We start from the raw sequence: 25830 nt of genomic DNA on the forward strand, positions 1-25830 counted from the left end.
CCAGAACACTTTTATACGAACTTTCCGGACAGACCTCGTATAGCAATGTATGCAAGGAACTTGATATTTTCCAACAATCCTTGCAATGTTACATTAAAACTGCCAATTTGTTACTTTAAATTTATAGCCGTCATTCTTTTAATGTACATAATATCGAATGTTATGCAGAGCAGTTATTGGAGTGTAAATTTAATGCCGTTTTATGTAATATTTATTTTATTAATGTATTAATTTGTAATCTGTTGCCTTGCTATAAATAAATAAATAAATATCAACTTCTTTGTAGACTAAATTCGTATTTTTAATTTAGCTTATCTCTTTGAACGTAGGATGTTATTATATTTACTGAATGTTTCATTATATATAAATGGAAATATGATTAATTGTATCTACAGTTAGGTATCTAAAAATTTTGTTTGAGAAATTGGTCTATTGATAGTGTGTTTCATAGTGGGAACGCAGTGAGATGCGGGTTCGAATGTTCGGATGTAGTTTCCGGAAGGGAAAACTTTTTAAACTAGATTTTATCTGTGACTTCGTACACGGAATGATGAGGAAATTGCTAGTTTATCACAAATATGAACAAATAAAATAAATAAATGTTCTTCCACATATACATATAACAGAGATCTCTTCCAGTTAAAAAACATGTTAGCGGGCAGCTGAAGTGCTATAACTATTAATATTTAGAATACATAAACAAATATACAGTTAAATAAAATATTAAAATATATGATAAAATATTACATAAATACATATACTATAAATAAATATAATACCTACCTACTTATATAATAAATGTTAAAATAAATGAATATTCTACCTACATTAGAAATTTAATTGAACGATTTTAAGATTTGACATTTCAGTTAAAATTACAATAAAGAAAATTAAATAATTAGATTTATAATATTTTTTTTATACAACTTAGAGTGGCAAACAAGCTGACGGCCCACCTGATGAAAAGTGGTAACCGTCGCCTATAGACATGAGCAGTACCATGGACATAACAGAGTATACTGTTTCGCCCATGATACCCCCCATGCGTTGCCATTCCTGAGGGCTCAGGTGTTATTCCTCTGTACCCTGTAAATTCACGCCATATCTCACCCTTCAAACCGAAACACAGCCATGCAAACACAACTGCTTCACGGATGAAACACGAATGGGACAGAGGTACCTAAGCAATCGACTTGTACAAAGTCTCCCTCTGATAAATAAATAATACATACTTATGTAGTAATGTGTAAGTATGTATTATTATTTGTTTTACCTGTAAGCGAACATGTTCACTATTCTCGCGTTAACAATGAATCCGGAGGACTGGAGCGCGTCTCGTAAGCGGATGATTGGGATGCCCTTGCGGTCTGTTGCGTATAGATTATACACCATCTGGGAATTTATGGATACCTTTTGAAGTTTTTCTTTTTCAATGAATGATAATGGAATGGTAACCCCGCCCGCGCTATCGGTATACGCTAACGGGGCGCCAGTGAAGGATTATAGGTGACAATGAAAGCAGGTCAGTCAGCCCATCGCGACGAATTCCACTAGAATTAATCACGATGGTTTCCAGGGGGCGCGCAATTCCTGACCCTCGACCTGACAGGGTGTATTGCTAGCAATGGGTCAGTTTTTTTTTGATGGGTGAAAATGATATGGTAACTCCGCCTGCGCTAATGGGATATGCTGGCGGAGCACCAGTGAAGGGTGATCGATGAGAATGAAAACAGGCCAGTCAGCCCATCATGATGAATTCATTAAGAATTAACCATGATAGTTTCCAGGGGGAACCGCAAGGAGGTCGACCTGGTTGGTTATATTGCTAGAAATGGGATTCTCAGTCTCCATTACTAACCTTTCCCCCCACAATGGGTCAGTTAGGCCCCATTACTAACAATCCCTTTCCCCCGCACCTTTTGAAGTATTTTCTAATATAATATCAAATTTGGTGTATCTTCTTCTTCTTCCTACCCTTATCTCAATTATTATATGGGGTTGGCGTAATATGTTTTTAACCATATTACAAAAAAAATGGCTTAGTTTTACGACCGGCCGCCTGCCTGACGTCAATCCTCTTTGGAAATGCATTAGTTTGTGGTTTCCGTCACCTACGGTATGGAGGAAAGGATTGAGGAAAAAAGGAAGGGAACGTTGGAAATGCGTAAAGGAAATTGGTAAATAAGAGGAATATGGGACTTATGTGGGAAAGGAAAGAAGGGGGGGACACTGCAGTTGCGGAAAGGACTGGGACACTGCAGCGGCTCGGGAGGCCGGGGTCACATACCATATGCCCTTATTCTAGAATCAGACAGATTTCTAGAGAAGAACACCCCTTCGGTGTATTATATTTTTCGTAATAAGTAACCCAAACATTATTTTGATAATGTCTCGACATGTGACCACGCAATTTTTAATGGACACAAGGACATTATAATGTAATAAATTGAAAAAAAAGGACGTCCTTCTCTCAACTGTTGGTCGCACAATGACGGCTCAATGTGTGCATTTGTACGCTATTGTGATATGTGTGAGATTGTGATGTGTGTGTGATAATGTATTTGTATAAAGTGTACAACATCTCATACAAATACATACAAACCCTTCAGATAAAATATGACAGCGAAACTTGTAGAAAACTCCGTTGAGTGGTTTACAAATAATCGGACAAGCAGGCGCGGACGGTGACTTTGTTTTCAATCGACTTCAAAAAAGGAGGAGGTTCTCAATTTGGTTGTATTATTTTGTTACCTCAGCACTCTTGAGGTCAGAAGGGAGAACGAGTCGTTACGAACGTAGCCGAGTCGACCCGATCACTGGAATGTTCTTTTTAGTAGTCGAATTATAAAATTAGTAATTACTAATTATTCGAATAACAAAATCTTTCGGATTCGTGCACCCCTATTCAGCGGTAGACATACGTGTGGTACAGAGGTTCCTATGCAAAAAACTCTTGTATAGTTTCAGCCATATTGAAAATCACTTATTTTCACTTCACGATGCATAAAAACAGTTATGGGATTAATCTATAAGTGGTTTATGGGCAGTCATTTATTTCCTGTTTTCTTGAATTCACACAGCTGAGTTCCAACATTGAAATTATTACGTATCAACTGTAGTATCCATTACTTAGCTGTTACAATACGGAGACGGGATTATTCAGAACTCTGTAAGTAAATTCAAACTTAACTCATCAATGCGGTATGATCGGAGGAGTTATATACTTACTTAGTTGATATTGGCGGTCCAAGTTTCGTGGGCCAGCTATATCGACTACCTTATTATATAAGTTTTGACCACATTATATTAGGATATTTTGGAATAGTTCATCAGTAGTGGTGTGACTGATTTACGAAAACTCTTTGGATAACTTCGCTTCAGCATTGTGTCTTTAGTTTGAAGTTCATTAAACTTGACATGAAGACGTGAAAGGGTCGCCACTGTCTTTATTAATATTAAAGAGAGCTGAACTTACTTAAAAGGTTAATATCCAAAATATATTTTGGGTTGTTTTACGAATTTTGGTAGACCCGTGTTATTTGGGAGAAGAAGGATGTTTACTTATTTATTTAAGGCAGCAAGTTTACAAACATGGGCTTATCGATAAATACTTTATAGTCTAACATACATATTAAGATTATAACAAAATATATTACCTTTTTTACAGGTTTCGTCGGCGACGTGTGACGCATCATGTCAAGTGGTTGTCCACAAAAAAGATGGACAAAAACATTTTTCGCTCAAAATACTTTCATTTTGTGGGTCGAGCGACGGCCACTCACACTCCTACCACACTCACTCCTACCACAAATGAATTGAAATTAACACTGGCGAGCCTCCAACCGCTCGACTCTTGGGATGAAGGACTTCACTCTGATGTATTGTACTATCTCCTTGACATTTGTAGAGTAATAAAATCAGGGCATATATAGCAACGTCGTAAGTGTTACAGGATGAAGTAGATGGTTTGGTCAAATATGCCCAGAGGGAGACTGTACAAAGGTCGTTTGCTTGGGCACCTTTGTCCCGTGTTTCTACCGTGAAGCAGTTGTATTTGCATGTCTGTGTTTCGGTTTAAAGGGTGGGATATAGCAGTGAACTTACAGGGTACAGACAAATAACACCTGAGTCCTCAGGAATGGCAACGCATGGGCGGTATCATGGGCGAAACAGTATACTCTGTCATGTACTCATGTGTCTATAGGCAACGGTTACCATTTTCCATCAAGTGGGCCGTCAGCTTGTTTGCCATTCTAGGTTGCATAAAAAAGGCAGTATCGCAATAATTGTGGCAAATGGGCTTCTTTTTCTGTATAGGTTATTTTTTATCTCGGTCAATCTATATGGTGAAGTTACAGATAAAAATTAGTAATACCTAATCGAATGAATGTAAATATACTGTTACCATACATGGAAGCCTGTGGGTATATCAAGGAATAGAATGAAGGGACAATTGCTGATAAGCCGAGGTTGTTTGCTTACAAAATCACAGTGAAGGTAAAAATAAAAGTTTACACCACGCCGACATCGCGTCAAATTAAGTCAGTGTTTCATCATAACGAAGTCTGCTTTGGATTTGAGAAGCTTTTATTATAACACAAATATTTGTTCCACGCGGGGTTATAAACATCATTTAGGATTTATAAAATGCGCAAAGAATTCAAAGATTTTATATAATTTAGCTTCTGCCTAATTCAAGACGTAAAACAAGAATTTAAATTACAAGTTTAGAAAATAGAATAAAATGAAATTACTACACGAGTAACAAGTCAAATAAAGATATTCTCGCTTACTGAATTTGAGTAATTTATTGTTACTGGGAATTTTTCATGGTTTTTCCAAGAAACTACAGTATGGGCTTTGTAAAAAATCGCGATTAAAAAATAGAGGTTGATTGGGTAAAAATTTTAAGTTGTATGTATTTTTCTATGCTAAATAATAATTATATAAAAAAATTGTCAAAAAAATAAATAAAAGATATTTAGGGGAGGGTCACCCTTATCATTGACGGGTATGAATAATAGATGTTGGCCGATTCTCAGACCTACCCGATATGCACACAAAATTTCATAAAAATCGGTCAAGCCGTTTTTGAGGAGTTTAGTAACAAACACGCGACACGAGAATTTTATGTATTAGATATAATTTTATATTAAATATAATTAATGAAGATATATCTATATATATTTTCGACATTAGTTAATAAATTTACATTTATCGTGTACCATGTACAGAAACAATCATCATAAGCGTATCTTTTTTTAAGTCGGTTGATCACAGGACGAAATCATAATATATGTATAAAGATTCTGTGTAACCATATTCATTCACTCTAATTTATTTATTTATTCTCATAATCTAATAAGATAGTCTCTCAAATCTTTTTTTTATTTTTATTCAATAACACTGTAATGTGTACTTTTGTTCCAATTGGACAAATATTATGTTTTTTTCTGATCAGAAAAGAATAGGCAGCTAGTGAGTTTAAAGTGAAATACTCGTATCTTCAATTTTAATAGAAAAGTCATAATGTAAATGACCACAGAGTGGAGAGAGGCGGGAGGTATTTTTTTTTAATGGGTGAAAATGGAATGGTAATCCTGCCCGCGCTATCGGTATACACCGGCGGGGCACCAGTGGAAGATGATAGATGAGAATGAATGCAGGTCAGTTGGCCCACAATGATGAATTCGACAAGAATTAAACATAATGGTTTTCAGGGGGAACCGCGTGGAGGTCGACCTGAGATCAATATACCCATATTGCTAGCAATGGGGCTATTAGACCCCATTATTAACAATCCCTTTGCCCCCGGGCGGGAGGTATTATCAGTAAATATAGAGTGTATTACTAGCAATGGGGCAATCAGTGTCTATATCAGTGACTCGCTAACACCTTGACAAACCCTTCGAGGTTTTTGGGTACGGCACTTTATTATACTGTGTATCGAATAAGTACATTGAATAAATAATAATAAATCATGTCGACATCCACGCAGTACTCGTTGGAAATCATCGTGGTACTTTCTTATTGAATTCGTCCCGATGGGCCAACTGACCTATTTGATTCTCATTTATCATCCCTCTCTAGTGTCCTGTCAGTATACACCGATAGCGTGGGCGGGGACACTATTTCATTTACACACTTTAAAAAATCGCTATAAAATGTCTCTATATAACCTAAAATCTGCTAGGTTTGCAAATATATTGCATTTTATTGGTCAACAAAGTTTTAATTAATAAATTCTTGCATTATATGAGCATGTTATTAAAATTACATATTTAAAGTTCCAATTAGCTGGTTTAATTTGAGACCAGCATTAAAATTATATTCGGCTTGGTAGAGCATTATGAAATTTAACTAGTTGCCCACCCTATGTTCATTTCATTATGCTTGTTATAATAGGCTATTACAGTGTTCATATTGTAATAGCAAAGTTTAATAACAGCTGTCAAAACTAAGAGACCAGTGTGATATACATAGTCGAAATGGAGGTAGGTGTGAAGCGAAAACTGATTTATGACGTAATACACTGAATGGCTGGGCTAATTTCTCTTGTTGAGTTGTTTTCACTTGGTTGTAATCGTAGAGTGAATAAACAGTATGATGTTTAAGAGTCGGCACTGCTTTTATATCGACGAAACTGGAAAATATATCAAATGTATTTTTTTTTTATGAGTGAAAATGGTAAAGTAACCCTGCCTGCGCTAACGGGATACGCTGACGGAGCACCAGTGAAGGGTGATAGATGAGGATGACAACAGGCCAGATAGCCCATCATGATGAATTCATCAGGAATAAATAATGATAGTTTCCAGGGGGAACCGCGTGGAGGTCGACCTGGTTGGGTATATTGCTAGCAATGGGATTATCAGTCTCCATTACTAACAATCCCTTCCCCCCAAATATATCAAATGTATTTTATAACATATATATTTTGTGTGATTAATTTCTCAAAGACTTACATTATTTAAATTGTCGGCCAGCGGATACCCTTAGGGGTCTAATATTATTGGAAATGATATAAAAAAGTTAAGTGGTCCTATGCCACTACATCATCATCATATCAGCCGTTCACTGTCCATTGCTAAAGATAGGCCTGTCCCTATTGGAGAGTTTTGCCAGTAGTTGCCACTCTTGGCAGACGGGTTGGCAAACGCTATTGGGCTTTGGTAATGTTTAAAGAAGAACGCTGCCGTCCATTCCTCTATCATTAAATCCTTTTGTTGGCTCTTATACCACCCACTTGAAAGAAAGGGATGGCCCATTCTGTGCCAGGATCACATAGCCCATTGTTTACAATGCAGTATCTAAATAAGTTATTATATTTATACATGTATTTAAGAAATAATTAATTAAACAGTTATATTTGTAACTGAATAAAAATTCAAGCACATATTAGGAACGGCCTATAAAGCGGATTGGACCATAAATACATTTGGTCGCCATTTTATGTCGCACGTAATGAAATGGCCGCTGTGCGATCGTAATTCTCATTTGTAGTGCTTTGTTGTATTCCTATTTATAAGGCGAATAGGTGATAATAAACTGTCTCTAGGGGTGCTTTGTTATATTTTCTAACAAAATAAATTGTTTAATAAATTTGGACTAAGTACTTTTCCTTGAAAATTTTTATTATTATTATTTCAGCCGTTAATTGGCCACTGCTGAACGTAAGCCTTCCCCATAAGGGGAGTTTTGCCAGTAGTTGCCACGTTTGGCAGGCGGGTTGGCAACCGCAGTTAGACTTTTAGAGATGTTTTAAGAGGTCGCTGCTGCCCATCCCTCCACCATAAGCTCTCTTAGTCTCCTCTTACGACACCCACGGGAAAGAAAGGGGTGGTTTATTCTATGTCGGGTCCTACACGGCCTTAAAAATTTGTAAGGGGATAATTAGAGGTTTACTCGTAGCGATTATTAGTCGGTGGCATTTTAGAATTTATTACAAAAAACAGCGACTTGAATCGAGGTATAGTAAAATTTATATGCAACCAATTGCATCCAAATGTAAATCAAGTAGGAATAAATATAAAGTGAATGGGTCAGTTAGCGATTTAATAACTTTATTTAGGACGGAGAAGGAGAGTTATGAACTAGAAGAACTAGAAGAGAGGCTACGTTTTTTTCCTGCCAACCATAAGAAGAAGTGGAAGAAGTCACGGGCAAATAATTAACAAAATCGGTAAATTTATCGTGTAACATACACACAAAAATCATATAAGCGAATTCAAAACCTTTATTTGAGACGGTGCTGAATGAATTTCTCAACTATGCATATATATACACACACTATATATATATGATATAGAGAACTGTGGAATAATATATTCTATATCTGTAATATATCTTATCATAAAATGATTTATTATTATAATATCATAAAGGATTTCAATCTTTGCAATGTAATGGACAATTACATAAACTACTCAACCGGTATTAAAAATTCTTTCACCAATAGAAAGCTATTTTATCAGCGAGTAACATAAACTATATAATATTATTTTCAATTATTCTATGTACCCATAAGAAGCCAGGCCGAATTACTAGTATATACGAGTATACTACTCTTAGATTATATAGATAGAGTGAGATAAAGCGTATCAACTTTTTCATACAATTTTGCATGATAAATAGTTATGAGTGATTCCTTTATAATTACTAAATATGTTTATCTCATAATTTTTGCATCTTTTTAATGAGTTTAAATAAAAAAGAAACTCATTTTATTAAATAATTAAAATATAGAGACGTCACACAGTGTGCGTAAGCATATAGAACACTGATGAGAAAACAAATCAACAAAAAGTTGAGTCGTTTTTGAGACTCAACTTTTTGTTGATGTTCTATCTATATAATTTAATATATAATATTTATATATATATATATTCATACAACTTAGAATGGCAAACAAGCTGACGGCCCACCTGATGGAAAGTGGTAACCGTCGCCTATAGACATGAGCAGTGCCATGGACATAACAGAGTATACTGTTTTGCCCATGATACCCCCCATGCGTTGCCATTCCTGAGGACTCAGGTGTTATTCCTCTGTACCCAGTAAATATTTTTAAACGACGCATAATTTTGATCATTTCTTGTCCTTAAATCGATAGTTTTTGTGTAGTCGCCAATTAGTACATATGACTGTCCGATATAGGGTGTGACCGAGTAATTTTATGGCACAGTCCCTGAGGAATATTGGATTACAGCAATATAACACGCCCAGTTTCATCAGGCAGTCGTAAACCGCCACTTTTATTGGCAAAGACCAATATTAATACAGCCATATAAAAATACAGACATAAGATGATAGTGTCGGAATTACGTCATTTCAGACGATTCCATCTCGTTACTCGGATGCTTATCGAGTTTTAATCGATAAAGAGGGACTTTTAGCAGATTCTTGCAATGTATCACTTGCGGTTTTGTATTTTTAATCGATTTCAAACGTCTAATTTAAAACTACAAATCGAATTTAAGAAAGGACCGGCAGGTCTATTCTAGAATCATTTTTGTAATACGTAATTTTGTTGTAATAATTTTGTACTGCATTCATGAAACAACAATTACGAAATAAATTAGAATTGGGGTCGGTTTGCAATAGTTTCCAATGGCAAGTTACACTAATATGGATCTATCAGAACAATATGGAAATGTTATATTATGGCGTAGTATACATGTATAGTATGTTGTAATTCAAGAGTGTGAAATGTCGCAATTCCAATATAAAACTATTTCAATTTATTTTCACAGTAACCCCACAGATTCTTAATTCGGTGGTTTTTTTTTATGTTTGTCAACTCATATCTCCGTAAATATATAGTATAAACCGATTTGGAAAATTCTTCATTTTTTCTCTTAAATAGTTGTTCTTTTTTTAAGTGTTCGGTTTCTACTGTTGTTTTGGTTTATAAATTAGATTGTTCTTTTTTTTTATCGATTCGAGTTTGTCTACTTCGAGTTTGTCTAACACTAAATGTATCAGAATACAAATTATGTTCTACAAAAGTCAATATTTTTTTTTGTGGAAAGTAGTATCGAATCAAATTTTGTGAAGCAGTTGTGTTTGCATGGCTGTGTTTCGGTTTGAAGGGTGGGATATGGCGTGAATTTACAGGGTACAGAGGAATAACACCTGAGTCCTCAGGAATGGCAACGCATGGGGAGTATCATGGGCGAAACGGTATACTCTGTTATGTCCATGGTACTGCTCATGTCTATAGGCGACGGTTACCACTTTCCATCAGGTGGGCCGTCAGCTTGTTTGTCATTCTAAGTTGTATAAAAAAAAAGAATCGATTTTTATAGTCACTTTCCATTATGTGGATCAATATCTATAAATAAACATATAAAAAATAATATAAACTTAGCATTTTTGGTAGAAAAAAATCTGTTATTGCATAAATGTGAATAAAAATGAAAGCCACTCGTTTTCACAATTTTTTAATAAGTTATATAATATGTTATGGACCTAACATTTTATTTAACGCCATTCGCCATGATTCGTAGTCTGCTAGATAACCTGATTTCCAGTCAACTTACAGAATAAAATCGACACTGTCAAATGATAACATACAAAATTCTCTAATTATATTATATCTGCAATATCCATACAAATTTCAAACATAATATTTTAATATATAATAAAAAATGTTTTATAGATTTACTAATAATTTTTGATTTACAATTTAAGTAAGTATATAAAGTTAACAACTACAGTTTTTACACATCAATCTATCTATTTTAGTCTTATTTTTTATTTACAAAAGAATTTTATATTTATATATATATATATATATATATATATATATATATATATATATATATATATATATATATATATATATATATATATATATATATATATATAATTTTATATATGTAAAAGCTCTACACACATTGATAACACAAAATGTACACTAAGCAATAATTAATATATTTACAAAATACAAAAATAAAAATTTTATAAAAAAAATGATACTTTTCCTAAATGGGGGCTCACCATTTATAGGCCGTGTGATCAGCTAATCAATTAGAAATATAAATTATATAACTAACTTACAACATATATAAGTATAATATAACACGATGATCAGGTAACCGCACAGCCACGAAAAAGTACCGAAATCATTATAAAATATATTGAGAACGACAACGGAAGCAATAAACAATATAACTTTAGTGTAATTAATATTACAATTCGTTTTTTTACATGTAAAAATTTGTGCAAAGGCAGTCCGCCTTGTTGCAAAATGTAAATATCAAATATATTGATATGTCTACATTTATATAAATAGACGAATATTATATATATAATATATATATATAACTTACAATATACATTAATTGTAATTATTTACAATACAACATAGTTTATAGTACAGTTTCGTTCGTGCACGTCCTAGGTCCGTTCACAAGTGAATATCTGCTAGATCCGCCATTTTTCCTACTAGTGACTGCGCCCCTAATGAATAACTCTTTGAATGTCTCCCGAAACTGCCTCGACATGCCGCAGTATATAGCAAAATTTATTGGGTAGGAGACTATAATGAAGAAATTGGTGATTAATATTAATATATTGGCGATATGGTAGTCTAAAATCTCGACTATTGTACTCGATATTATGTGTAAGATAGTTACTACGGCTACCGGTATTTCTACCAAAAGGAAAACGGTAACTACAACAATCAACATTAGTGTTGTACAATTGGAATCTCTTAACTTTTTGCATTCAGACTTTCGGTTTTCCTTGAAGAGTTTCTGCCGGTTTATTTGGGCTGTTCTCATAGCTCTGAACAGTAGGACGTTGAGGACGACTAGGGAGGTGCAGGGTATTAGGTGGACGAATAGAACTCTGAAGCCAAAATAGGTGATGAAGTACGCGTCCATTGATAGTGTTTGAACCCATGGCGACATTTCCATCTGAAAAAGAAATTAAAAAGACACCATTATACATTTTTTTTTAAACAATCATCATTATCATCATCTTCCTACCCTTATCCCAGTTATTATTTGGGGTCGGCGTAATATGTTTTTATCCATATTACAAAAAGATTTGGCTTTTAGTTTTACGACCGGCTGCCTGTCTCAAGTCTACCCTCTTTGGGAACCCTCTTTTTTATACAATGAAGGAGGCAAATAAGCATACAGTCCGTCTGATGGTAAATGGTCATAATGGACGTCTGTAACACTAGAGGTGTCAATTGCGCGTTGCCGATCTTGAAGAAACCTTAATCCTTTTTGAAGGACCCCATACTGTAGTCTTTAGGGAAAACCTTTTGGCAAGGCGTCCATCTTGTGAAAATGAACTAACATATTTTTATTAGGGGGGGGGGGGGGGAAGCGATTGTTAGTAATAGGGAGGTTAGTTGTCATTGCTATTAATTATTAATTATTATTAGGTCGACCTCGACGCGGTTCCCCCTGGAAACTATTGTGACTAATTAAACGTCGAATTCGTCTCGATGGGCTAACGAACTTGCTTTTTTATCCTCACTAATCAACTTTCACTGGTGCCCAGCCAGTGTATACCGATAGCGCGGGCGGGGTTACCATTTCATTAAAAAAAAAAATTAACTAATATTATTTTATAATCGGATTGTTTTCACCGTATCAACACGTTATCATAGTCTGTTATTAATAAGGATCATATTAGCAGGACATATAGTAATACTGTTATGACAATTTGTAATCTTATTTCAGCTTCCAAAATTTAAATCATATTTTTCTTTGTTTATCTCGCAATTTCTATTTAACCGCTTCTCTGTTCAAGCATCTTAATTAAATTACATTTTGTTTATATTTATTATTCATGGATTCTAGCAACACCCGGGAAACTTATGAAAGTCAAGCGGAGAGAATATTAAATTTTCCGGGTATATTGTAGACGTTGCATTAACCCAATGCATAGAATTATATCATGAAATGCTTCATTTAGTTGCGACGATTATGCCAGACAGGAATCTTGTTAGCGAGTTTCGAGTTTTGCCTTTTTTATTTTTATATTCTCTTGATGTTTACCTATTTGTAGAACTTATAAAGTATTGCAAAATGCATTATTAATGGGTGAATCTTAAACTATATACTTCTTTCGAACTAAAATATCATTAAAAATACTTGGGTATTTTTATTCAGCCATTCTCAAGGGATGATCTAATAGATCCTTCTTCGAATCCCGTTGCATTTTTTTCCTACCATAAAAGTTGAATCGTAATATTATGAAAACTAGCTATTTTCCGCGGCGTTGCCCGTGTGAATTATGATTAAAGTATCAGTGTGTTTATATAGTATATTATGATCCAACTGTGTACCAAATATCGCAAATCAGTGCAGTCGTTAATGCGTGATTGAGTAACAAACATCCAAACATTTATTATACTAGCTGTATCCCGCGGTTTCGCCCACGCGAATGAATACATAAAGTATCCTATTTACGCAGAATATAATCTATCTGCGTGCCAAATTTCATTCGTTCGTTCACTAGTTTGTGCGTGAACGAATAACAAATAGCCATCTATAGAAATACCCCCACAAATATTTGCATTTATAATACGTAGTAGTAGAATTAAATATTAGAATCCCTATTTTTTTTATTTTCTATATTTCATTCAAGTAGGAATATATACTTAGATTATGAAGAAATGAAACCAGACGGGGTCAAATTAATGGTGGGTTGGTGGGATCAAAGATAAATCTTAAAAGGGCATCTCATATGCGTTAAAGTATATCATTTCAAGAGCTGATAGGTATCTAATAAAGAGCCAAGTTGCGTACGGAATGTTAAAGAAATTTTGATGAAAATTTACTCAAGCATCCGTTGAATGCATATTGAACTTACGCTCGACATTATTCCCAAATAAATAATAATGTTTGACAGCACTTGAACTTGAAAACTCTTAGATAAATTGTACCTGTATTCAGGGATGCCAGATGCATTTTTTTATTTTTACCTAAATGTTAAATATTTTTTCTTCAAATTGACACGATTTTCTTCACTTTTGCCCATTCGCAAATTTGTGTCAGTCAATCGTAGTACATTTTGCCATATAACCACAGATTAAATTACAAAAAAATACTTCGCTTTCTTTTACTTTTATTCTATGTTTTGCTACTTACATTGATATATTCTATTGTATTAAAAAAAAATTTGCAAGCTTATTTTTCTTTACTTCAAACATTTTTCTAAGAATTTAATTTCTCCAAAATTTTGCGAATGCAATTTTTTTATTCATTGTAACGAAAAAAATATTTATTTCTTTTTTATTTATTTTATTAAAGTAGATACAAGCTTACTTATGCATGGTACTTGCTAAACTGTGGAACAGTTTGTAAGTAAAGTGAAGTGGGCTAACTGAACTGCTTTTTGATTTTCACCTATCATCCCTCAATGGTGCCCCGCTAGTGTATTCCGTTAGTGTGGGCGGGGTTGCCATTCCATTATCATCCATTAAAAAAAATATCAGTTTGTTTGTCTTTCTATAAAAAAGGATTATTACCCGACAGACTTCTTCCAAATGGCCGCGCCACACAGTCACATGTGGTATGTACTGCCGGTCGAAGAATCTGGGCAGCTGGTGGAGGAAAGCCGCTATGCCGATGTAGATGAGGCATTTCATTACACGCGGCATCGTACACCTGTTGGAAAGAGAGACATTTTTTTATTGTCAATCGACTGCACTTATACAGAGATGAAAAAAAAATTAATAATAATGTGTTGTGGGTGATCATGGGCGGCAGATTTATTTACATTGGACATATTTGTCAGGGGGCGACTGTATAAAAGTCGTTTGCTTACCCAAGCAAACGACTTTTATACCACGTAGGTACCCACCTCTGTCCCATTCGTGTTTCTACCGTAAAGCAGTTGTGTCTGCATGGCTATCTGTGTTTCGGTTTGCAGGGTGGGATATGGCAGTGAATTTACGGGGTACAGAGGAATAATACCTGATTTCTCAGGAATGGCAACGCATGGGCGAAACAGTATACTTTGTTATGTCCATGGTACTGCTCCTGTCTATAGGCGACGGTTATCACTTTTCATGAGATCGGCCGTCAGCTTGTTTGCCATTCTAAGTTGCAAATAAAAAAATAAAGTAAAAGATATAATATACGATGACGGACTTATCCACACGTTATCACGTACTATATGTGGTGAGGAAGGACATAGGCTATTTTTTATCCTGGTCAGTGAAAATATCTCGGTCACGCGGACAAACTCGCGGGTAAACGGTAGTATAAAAATAAGATATCAGAATAAATCTCTGTGGTATATTGTTAAATAAATGTAATATTCCGGATGGATGGGTAGTTGACATTCAAAACAAAATGGCGATAATTTTAACCGCGAACCATTTTACTAAATACAGATTAAAAATGTAACAAGCCGTAATAAAATGTAATGACATTTTAATGGCCTTGTGGTGAGTGTTTCAAAATGTTAAAATTTAATACCAGCCATCTTTATTAGTAAATTAATTTTGGCAAGCGGTTAAAATTTTACATCATAAATGTTAAATTTAGTATTCTTAGAATGTTTCAATGGCGTCTCTTGGAAGATTCGCGAAGTATTTAATACCTGTAAAATTTCGAGGGAAATTAAACACAAGTTTGGTTATTTTTGTTATTATTGATATCTGGCCACGTGGTCCTGGCGTAGAATAGGCCACCCCTTCCTTTCCTGTGGGTGTCGCAAGAGGCGACTAAGGAAAGTTAATGATAGAGATATGGGTAGCAGTGTCCCTCTTAAAACATCTCTAACATGCCAAGCGTGGAAACTACTGGTAAAACTCCCTTTATGAGGAAGGCTTATGTTCAGCAGTGGATAGTTAATGGCTGAAATGATGATGATGATTGACATTTTACTTATTCTATTTTTAAAGTAAAGTACGAAGTAAAATTACATTTTACTTCGTATTTTAATTACTGTTCACAAACTGTACCCGAGGACTTTATTCGTGTACATTTCTTGTAATTGTTTGTATTTATAATAAGTTTACTACTGTAATCTTTTCGAGGAAACAATAAAGAGTATCTATTTATCTATCTGCATTAGGATAAAAGTATTTTGTGTTAATTGAAATGATCCATCTAAATATCATATTTCATTAAAATCCGTTCAGTAGCAATAATAAATCAAGTCCATATACACCAAAGTGCCTTCCATTAATTTTTGTGTTTCTATTTAGCTTCTTTCACTGTGTATTTACGTCTTGTAGAAGTAAATTATCCACTTATAAGTTGTTATAACTTTTCTAAATATTAAAAATATTTTTAACAATAACTGTGGAATAAAATATTTTAAATAATATTATATTATAATCGACAGAAATTTGTCAATAGAATCAATCAGAATTTGCTATATCTATTCATAATTCCCGCAAATTCAATCGACGCCATAATGCATATTTTTTTTTCATTTACTCATACTTTCTGAAAATGGCAACGGGAACGAAGCTCGTACAGCCTAGTCTCACGTGTAACTTTCTTTTTAATATTTATTTTTAAAACCGTTTTAAAAATGACGGCAGGGTACGTACAACACAAGGTTTTGACACTTACAGACGAGTAATAAACTGTTTTATTTCATAATATGGCCTAGAACAGTGTATTGTGTCATTTTATTGTTCCTTTTTGTGTCGGGGGGTGAATTAACTGTTCATGTACGAAGCCGCTACGCACAATTCGTACGAACAATCGTAAAACGAAACGCCAATAAACGGCCGTGGGTGCTTTATTTGGCTATATTTTTATTGATGTCGTAAACCATTTCAGCTTTCAATGTAAGACGTGAGCGTACAGATATACGTTGCGTTACATTTGCGACTACAACTCTGGTGGTAGGAAAGATCGTTAAAAAATTAAATTTATTTGAGGCTATCAGTAGTTCTTTTTTTTTTATTTGAAAATGGAACAATAACTGACTATAAACGAACTTGTGTTATCAGTATATACGCTGACGGGGAACGAGAGATGGATAATAGGCGAGGTAAAGTCAGGCCAGTTGACTCATTACCAGAGGGAGACTTTGTACAAAAGTCGATTGCTTGGGTACCTCTGTCCCATTCGTGTTTCAACCGTGAAGCAGTTGTGTTTGCATTGCTGTGTTTCGGTTTGAAGGGTGGGCTATGGCGTGAATTTACTGGGTACAGAGGAATAACACCTGAGTCCTCAGGAGTGGCAACGCATGGGGGGTATCATGGGCGAAACAGTATACTCTGTTATGTCCACGGTACTGCTCATGTCTATAGGTGACGGTTACCACTTTCCATCAGGTGGGTCGTCAGCTTGTTTGCCATTTTAAGTTGTATAAAAAAAAAGCTCATCGTAACGAATTCTTCAGGAACTATTCACGGTGACTTCTACGAGGTCGCGTGGCGACTGGATAGTGTATATTATTATATAAGTATGTCAAATTTCAGCAAAAGCGGACGTCAACAATAGGTTAAATATTTATTACTTAATATTATTAATATTTATTTAGTTATTTCATTTTATATCATAATTCGTTAAAATAACATATTTTAATAACAGTTCCTACCTTAAGCTCAAGGCTTATATCGCAGGAATCTTTTATCATTCAATACAAAACTTTTACATTAATATAGTCCCTAGTTCTTTTTTTTATACAACTTAGAATGACAAACAATCTGACGGTCCACCTGACATAACAGAGTCCCATGGACTATTCTGTTATGTCCATAGAGTACTATGAGTATACTGTTTTGCCCCTGACACCTCTCATGCGCTGACATTTCTGAGGACTCAAGTGTTATTCCTCTGTACCCAGTAAATTCACTGCCATATCCCACCCTTCAATCTGAAACAAAGCCACGCAAACATGGGATTGATGGCTAATATGAAAGGTTGTAGAACTTCTGGTAGTAATAGTGGTGGTTAATCTTCGAGTGTTAGCAGTCATATACATACTAATAGTAATAGAATTAAACAAAATAATTGTAATCAAACAATTTCAGTAATTAATTAAACAAAATATTAAATTAAATGAAACTAATTCAATAAAATATTCTTAAATATTACACATACACAATATAACAGTATTACTTAATTACCTCTTCATGTACAATCTTTGAGTATTAGCAGTCACATACTTATTAAATAATTAATTCTAATTAAGGAAAACAATTTTAACCAAGTAACTAGTACTATTTAAGATTTTATTTAATAAAAAAAAAACAACTGTAGTTGTGGCAAAAATAATTAATTTGATTTTAACATTAAACTATGGAATCGATTTGACAAAATTTTTATGGGACCAATTTGAAAGTATATCCTTTCATATATAAAAAAATCCAAACTGATTTGTGAATAATATAGTTATGGGGTAACAAATACGAAACAATACAACCGAATTGAGAACGCCTCTTTTTTAAAGTTGGTTAAAAGTGAATTGAAAATTCCGAACGGAAAGTTAAATAAAAGCTAGTAAAAAGAGGTGTCCAGTATCGTTGAGAACGATGATCTTTTCAAAGTCTTCAGATGGATTCTGTAAGTAATAATATTTAAAACCGAGTCAATTTAGGAAATCCCGAATCCCAAATTAGCCCGACCTAGAAATCAAACCTGGAATCTCATTTAGTTAGCAATATGATTAACCCACCCCACCGGAGCGCTCGTCAAATAAATTTAATACTCCAGATAGCGACCGTCCCGTTCAAATATTAGCCCAGCCGGGTACCGAACCCGCTACTTGCCACTGTTTAATTAGCCACCCGCGAAAACTGAGTTTCGACAGGAGAGACATCTGACAAATACATAGTCCAGAGACATGAAGTAATTTATTAAATAAAATTTTGTCATGAAAAGATTGCTTTTAGTAGCGCGCTATTATATTTATACAAGTGTATGTTATGATGGTTGGCAACTAAACAAAATTAGAGAAGGAATACTAGATGGCGCTGAATGGAGACTTGTAGTTTTAGTGGATTATTTTGTATTTAATAATAATTTGAAGAAAATTTTTGAAATTGGCGAGAGGTTTTTATTATTATGTATGAATATGAAGTGTCAGATAATAGGCGGTCTTAACCGGAAAGAATTATAATAAAATAAAACACACAATTGCAATGTTTCTTGCTAGTATGTGTTTTTTTTTTTCAAAGTTGTGGAATACAAGACAATAAAGACAAAATTATGATAAATTATTAAAATATCGGTAAAAAAAAATAAATAAAATCACTCGCCAATTTACAAATTTAGCCTCAAATTATCCTTAATTACAAAATAATCAATAAAAACCATAAGTCGTGATTTTAGTGCCATTTAGTGTTTCGTGTCCAATTTTGTTTCGTGATCAACGATCTTAACGACCTTAGTGGTCAAGCGGCTCGACATACCGCTTCACCCTTTGTTGGTCGCAGGTTTGATTCCTGCACAATACAAACATTTGTATTCGTGAGTATATCTGTTGTATATTGGTCTAGGTGTTTTCTATGTATATATATATATATATATATATATATATATATATATATATATATATATATATATATATATATATATATATGTATTTATAAAAAAGTATTTGAGTATATCTATCAGTTGTTTACTACCCATAGTACAAGCTTTACTTAGTTTGGAATTAGATGGCGCTGTTTAATATGTCTAATGATGTTCCCTTCTGGTTCGGTATATTTTCTTTTGTTATGTATTATTTATATTTTTTGTGTTTGCATGGCTATGTTTCGGTTCGAAGGGTGGGATATGGCGTGAATTTGGAATCCATGGCATGGACATAACAGAGTATACTGTTTCGCCCATGATACCCCCCATGCGTTGCCATTCCTGAGGACTCAGGTGTTATTCCTCTGTACCCAGTAAATTCACGCCATATCCCACCCTTCAAACCGAAACAGCCATGCAAACACAACTGCTTCACGGTTGAAACACGAATGGGACAGAGGTACCCAAGCAATCGACTTTTGTACAAAGTCTCCCTCTGGTGAGGTAATTGAGGTAAGTTATCATATTTTACCGAAACAATCGTTGTGTTAAGTTGTTTAAGTTTAAATTGGTTGAAAATAAAAAAAAATCAATTATCCATAAGTATTTTCAATATAATAGCAATAAGGCAGCTTTATTTTGTTTACAGAAGTGCATCTATCGTGTTTATTGATTGTATTCTTTTGTTCTCTACGTTGCATTATTAAAATATAAAATAAATAAATAGATACTCTTTATTGTTTCTTACCAATTTATTATAGATACAAACAATTACAACAAAATATTACACTGAGAAAACAAGCGGCCTTATCGCTGAGAGCATATTTAAAAATATTCATTAAATTATAATGTTTGTTGAAATACAACCTTAAAGAGAACAGAAACAATGCCAATTAGAAATTTCTGCTTAAGTGCCTCTGTACCACTCGTGTTTCAACCGCGAAGCAACTGTACTTGCATGACTTTGTTTCGGTTTGAAGGGTGGCATATGGCAATGAAATTACAGAGTAGAAAGGCGTAACATCTTTGTACTCAGAAATGACAATGCATGGGCGTCATAGGTCAAGAGCCCGTGTACGCCAGATCTTAGTTATTTTACAAAAGATTAAAGTTTTTTAGTGCATGATTCTAACACAGGTAAAAATTATAGGTTATTCTGGTTTTAGGCTCTCAGTGTATTCTGTGATGTACTCGTACAATATCATTCATGTTTACAGATGACACTTTCCGTCAGTTAGGTTTTTTTATACTACTGAGGTGGCGAACAAGCATACGGCCCACTTGATGGTTAGCGGTTACTGTGGCTTATGAACGCTTGTAATACCAAGGGTGCTTGCAATATTACGCGCACGTTGCCGACCCTGAAGGAACCTCTTTACCCTCGTTTAAAGAACCCCATGCTGTAGTCTCTTGAAAAAAACTCGGTATGCAAAAAAAAAAAAAAAACACTATATTTATTGTACCAAATCCGAATTCTGAATACAAGTGCGAAGTACTGGAAGGAAAACTATAAAAAACGAAACATATATTTAATTTATATTAAACGTAAAAGCATTTATTTCACAATTGTTTAATTATTGCTAATAAAATAAATTTTGTAAAAAATAATAATTATATAGTGTAAATTAGTCTAATAATGTATCCATGTAGACTATTCATTTTTTTTTATACAACTTAGAATGGCAAGCAAGCTGACGGCCCACCTGATGGAACGTGGTAACCGTCGCCTATAGACATGAGCAGTACCATGGACATAACAGAGTATACTGTTTCGCCCATGATACCTCCCATGCGTTGCCATTCCTGAGGACTCAGGTGTTATTCCTCTGTACCCAGTAAATTCACGCCATATCCCACCCTTCAAACCGAAACAGCCATGCAAACACAACTGCTTCACGGTTGAAACACGAATGGGACAGAGGTACCCAAGCAATCGACTTTTGTACAAAGTCTCCCTCTGGTGAGGTAATTGAGGTAAGTTATCATATTTTACCGAAACAATCGTTGTGTTAAGTTGTTTAAGTTTAAATTGGTTGAAAATAAAAAAAATCAATTATCCATAAGTATTTCCAATATAATAGCAATAAGGCAGCTTTATTTTGTTTACAGAAGTGCATCTATCGTGTTTATTGATTGTATTCTTTTGTTCTCTACGTTGCATTATTAAAATATAAAATAAATAAATAGATACTCTTTATTGTTTCTTACCAATTTATTATAGATACAAACAATTACAACAAAATATTACACTGAGAAAACAAGCGGCCTTATCGCTGAGAGCATATTTAAAAATATTCATTAAATTATAATGTTTGTTGAAATACAACCTTAAAGAGAACAGAAACAATGCCAATTAGAAATTTCTGCTTAAGTGCCTCTGTACCACTCGTGTTTCAACCGCGAAGCAACTGTACTTGCATGACTTTGTTTCGGTTTGAAGGGTGGCATATGGCAATGAAATTACAGAGTAGAAAGGCGTAACATCTTTGTACTCAGAAATGACAATGCATGGGCGTCATAGGTCAAGAGCCCGTGTACGCTAGATCTTAGTTATTTTATAAAAGATTAAAGTTTCTTAGTGCATTTTTCTAACACAGGTAAAAATGATAGGTTACTCTTGTTTTTAGGCTCTAAGTGTATTCTGTGATGTACTCGTACAATATCATTCATGTTTACAGATGACACTTTCTGTCAGTTAGGTTTTTTTATACCACTGATGTGGCAAACAAGCATACGGCCCACTTGATGGTAAGCGGTTACCGTAGACTATGAACGCTTGTAATACCAAGGGTGCTTGCAATATTACGCGCGCGTTGCCGACCCTGAAGACACCTCTTTACCCTCGTTTGAAGAACCCCATGCTGTAGTCTCTTGGAAAAACCTTTGAAGTTTTTCCATAACCTATAATAAAAACTATAAAACACGAAACATATATTTAATTTATATGTTTTAAATGTAAAATCATTTATTTCACAATTGTTTGATTATTGTTAATAAAATAAATTTTGTAAAAAAAAAATTATATAGTGTAAATTAGTCTAATAATGTATCCATGTAGACTATTCATGTATGTATGTAGATTTTAAATTGATAAAATAATTATTATTATACCACTGTTAAACACAGACCTCCCCCATAATCCTTTATGGGATCATACTGGGTTTACCAATAGTTGCCACGCTTGATACCACCACTTGGGTTGGTAAACGCAGTTAGCCTTTGGTGATGTTTTAAGAGGGACGCTGCTGCCCATCCATTGATCATTCAGTCCCCTTAGTCGCGTTGTACGACACCCACTGAAAAGGAAGGCGTGGCCCTTTCTATATCGAGACCACATGGCGAGTTACTGCAGGGGCCGAATCACTATGAGCATTTATTATATTCAATAAAAAAATTCTTTAATTTGTTATAATGAAATTAAAGTACGCGCTTTTTTTATGTTATTTCATGTCTGTCCCCGGAACTACAATTAGTGGTGGTGATATAACTAATTCGATCCGTAGGGATGAGGTGATCTCTACTGTAATCGCTTTGAAGGTTTTTGTCCATACCCTTTTGGATAACGTTTGAGGATTGTTAGATATTCCTTGATTGGATAGGGCCTTAACTTTAAAGGGTTAACATATATTGTGTCCCGCGACTTTTTCTGCGTAAATTATTATATAAAGTTTATTCCGTATTTTAAGTTAGTTTAAGTTAGATAAACTATGACCAGAGGGAGACTTTGCACAAAAGCCAATTGCTTGGGTACCTCTGTCCCGTTTGGGTACGTCAGTTGTGTTTGCATGGTTGTGTTTCTGTTTGAAGGGTGGGATATGGCGTGAATTAACTGGGTACAAAGGTACTGAGTTCTCAGGAATGGCAACGCATGAGGGGTATCATGGGCGAAACAGTACACTCTGTTATGTCCATGGTACTGCTCATGTCTATAGGCGACGGTTACTACTTTCCATCAGGTAGGTCAGCTTGTTTGCCATTCTAAGTTGTATAAAAAAAAAAAAACTATTTTTAGATCGCGCATAATATGAAGCTCCCTCTGGTCTGCCTGCCAAGCGTGGCAACTGTTGGCAATACCACCTTTTATGGGTGATGCCTATGCTTAACAGCTGACAGCTAACGGCTGATATGACGATGATGGTCTCCAAAATTTCGATTTAATATAACAACAAAATTTATATTCTCAGGACCAATATGAATTAAACTTCTAAATGATGTAAGTCAAAATTATTATAAGTTTATATTTGATGGTCCATAAAATTTTGCAAATATATCAAATAAAATATTAGGTTAAAAAGACACGTTTAGACATGGCGCTACAGTCTGCTCTATTTGTTGCTCTATCAATTGACTTTAAAAAGAAGGATTTCACAGTTGGACTGTTATCAAGGTACATAATATCGTTGCTGATTCATTATATATATATATATATATATATATATATATATATATATTATATATATTCTGTAGTTATTACATTAAAATACAGGTTTTACAAATATATATTTCTTGAGACAACGTCATGGAAAAAGGCAGGAACGTCATAATACACTTTAAAGGTATACAAGGACCCGTTAGGGAAACCATTACCATTTTTCACTAACGTGGATAATGTTCCGGCTATAGAGGTAAACATGTCAAGAGGGGAGTCAGTAATGATCTTAGGAAACCACCAAAACTTGAGTTCTCTATAGAGTCAGAAATTTTATGATTTTCTGAAAGGGGAATGTTTTTGTAGGAAATTTTGTTTAAATAGAATTAAATTACATTTAAACACTAGCTTTTACAAATGACTTCGTTCGCGTGACCGGGATAAAAAATAGCTTATTACCTACATTAGCCTATATACCAAATTTCATAGTGACTAGTTAAGCAGTTTAGGTGTTAAGAGGTTATAAACTAACTCACTATTATATTTATAATCTTATTAAGGATCAGCACTCTCTTCGAATGGGGCACGTAGAAACAATAGAACACTAAATTGGGGACTCCAATTTGAACAGTTCTCTTTTGATTTCTTAATTTAATTATAATTTAATTTTAATTTAATTCATAGTTGATTTTTAACTGACTTAAAAGAAGGAGGATGCTTTTAATTCGATTGTATATTTTTATGTTTGTTACCTCATATTCGTATTGGAAAATTATATTTTTATCTAAAAGGATATATATAATATATGACTTTTGGATCGAATTACAGAAATATTATCTATATCGGTGCAGTAGTTTGGTTCTTAAACCAAAATGACTGGTTTAGATACGATTGAAGTAGGTATTTTTTGTGAAACAAAATCTTAAATCATGTCTACAAATAATATTCTCAATTCGCCTTTATTTTTCAACCGATTTCAATAAAAAGAGCTCCTGAGTTTAGTGTTTTTTTTTATTAATGTTTGTTACCTCATATCTCCATCAGTTATAAATCGATTTGAAAAATTCTTTTTTTTATTTGAAAGCATATTTAAAGTCCCCTAAAAATTTTATCAAAATTGTTTCAGTTCTTTTTAATTAAAATAATTGACTTTGCCACGATTTAAGTTGGTCCTTTCTCGAGAAAGTGTCCAGCAATTTCACAGCCGTATCTGACCCTTCAAACCAAAACACAACTGCTTCAAGGCAGAAATATGAGTAGAACAGGGATACCTATGCAGACACTTTTTTATAGTCTTTGGTAGGGTAGAAATAGGGAGTTTTTTTTTCCAGCTTTTCAAAAGGAATATGCTCTTTACTTGAAGGTTATGTTGTCGTATCGGTTCGGAAATACTGCTGTTGGAAGTTGATTCCAAAGAGTGGTTGTGCGTGGAAGAAAGTGCCTTGAAAAAGGCACGGCGGAGGACCGCCACTCGTCCAGATGGTTAGGATGAAATTTTAGTTTATGGCGGGTTGTAAGGTGGTGAAAATCAGCAGCAGGTATCAATCCGAACAATTCCTCAGAGCATTCCCCATGATGAATTCGATAGAAGATGCACAGAGACGCAACATTTCTACGCAGTTTCAGTGGGTTGAGTCGGACAGTAAGGCGCCAATCGTCAACAATTCGAGCTGCTCGACTTTGAATGCGGTCTAACGGAAGGAGTTGGTACTGTGGAGTAGTATAAATAGAAGAATGGAAATAGAAATGATAATTGACTCACCAGGTTCTAGCGACGGGCGCATGGCATACATATATGTACCTCTGGACAGCTAGCGCCAGTGTCAACCATATACTTGCCGTGTGGAACATAGCTGGAATCACCTGTGAAAAAAAATAAAGACATACAAAATCGTATATATATATATATACATATACATATATATATATATATATATATATATATATATATATATATATATATATATATATATATATATATATAAATGTATATCGGACTAGTAT

General features: G+C 34.3%; 1 protein-coding gene across 2 annotated transcripts in view; it reads right to left on the minus strand.

Annotated features, from left to right (window-relative positions):
• Positions 1-10872: 10872 nt before the first annotated feature.
• LOC113514821 (sex peptide receptor) overlaps positions 10873-25830 on the minus strand; it is a 386799-nt gene continuing 371841 nt past the window's right edge. For both annotated transcript variants that reach the window (XM_052891839.1, XM_052891838.1), the window contains 3 exons: positions 25589-25689; positions 14495-14633; positions 10873-11921 (listed from right to left, as the gene is read on the minus strand). In XM_052891839.1, the coding sequence (XP_052747799.1) occupies positions 11373-11921; positions 14495-14633; positions 25589-25689 (789 nt within the window). In that variant the 3' untranslated portion in view covers positions 10873-11372. The remainder of the gene's footprint in view (positions 11922-14494; positions 14634-25588; positions 25690-25830) is intronic.

Source organism: Galleria mellonella, unplaced genomic scaffold (genome assembly GCF_026898425.1).
Source record: "Galleria mellonella isolate WM207_F2 unplaced genomic scaffold, CSIRO_AGI_GalMel_v1 utg146, whole genome shotgun sequence".
Lineage (NCBI taxonomy): Eukaryota > Metazoa > Arthropoda > Insecta > Lepidoptera > Pyralidae > Galleria > Galleria mellonella.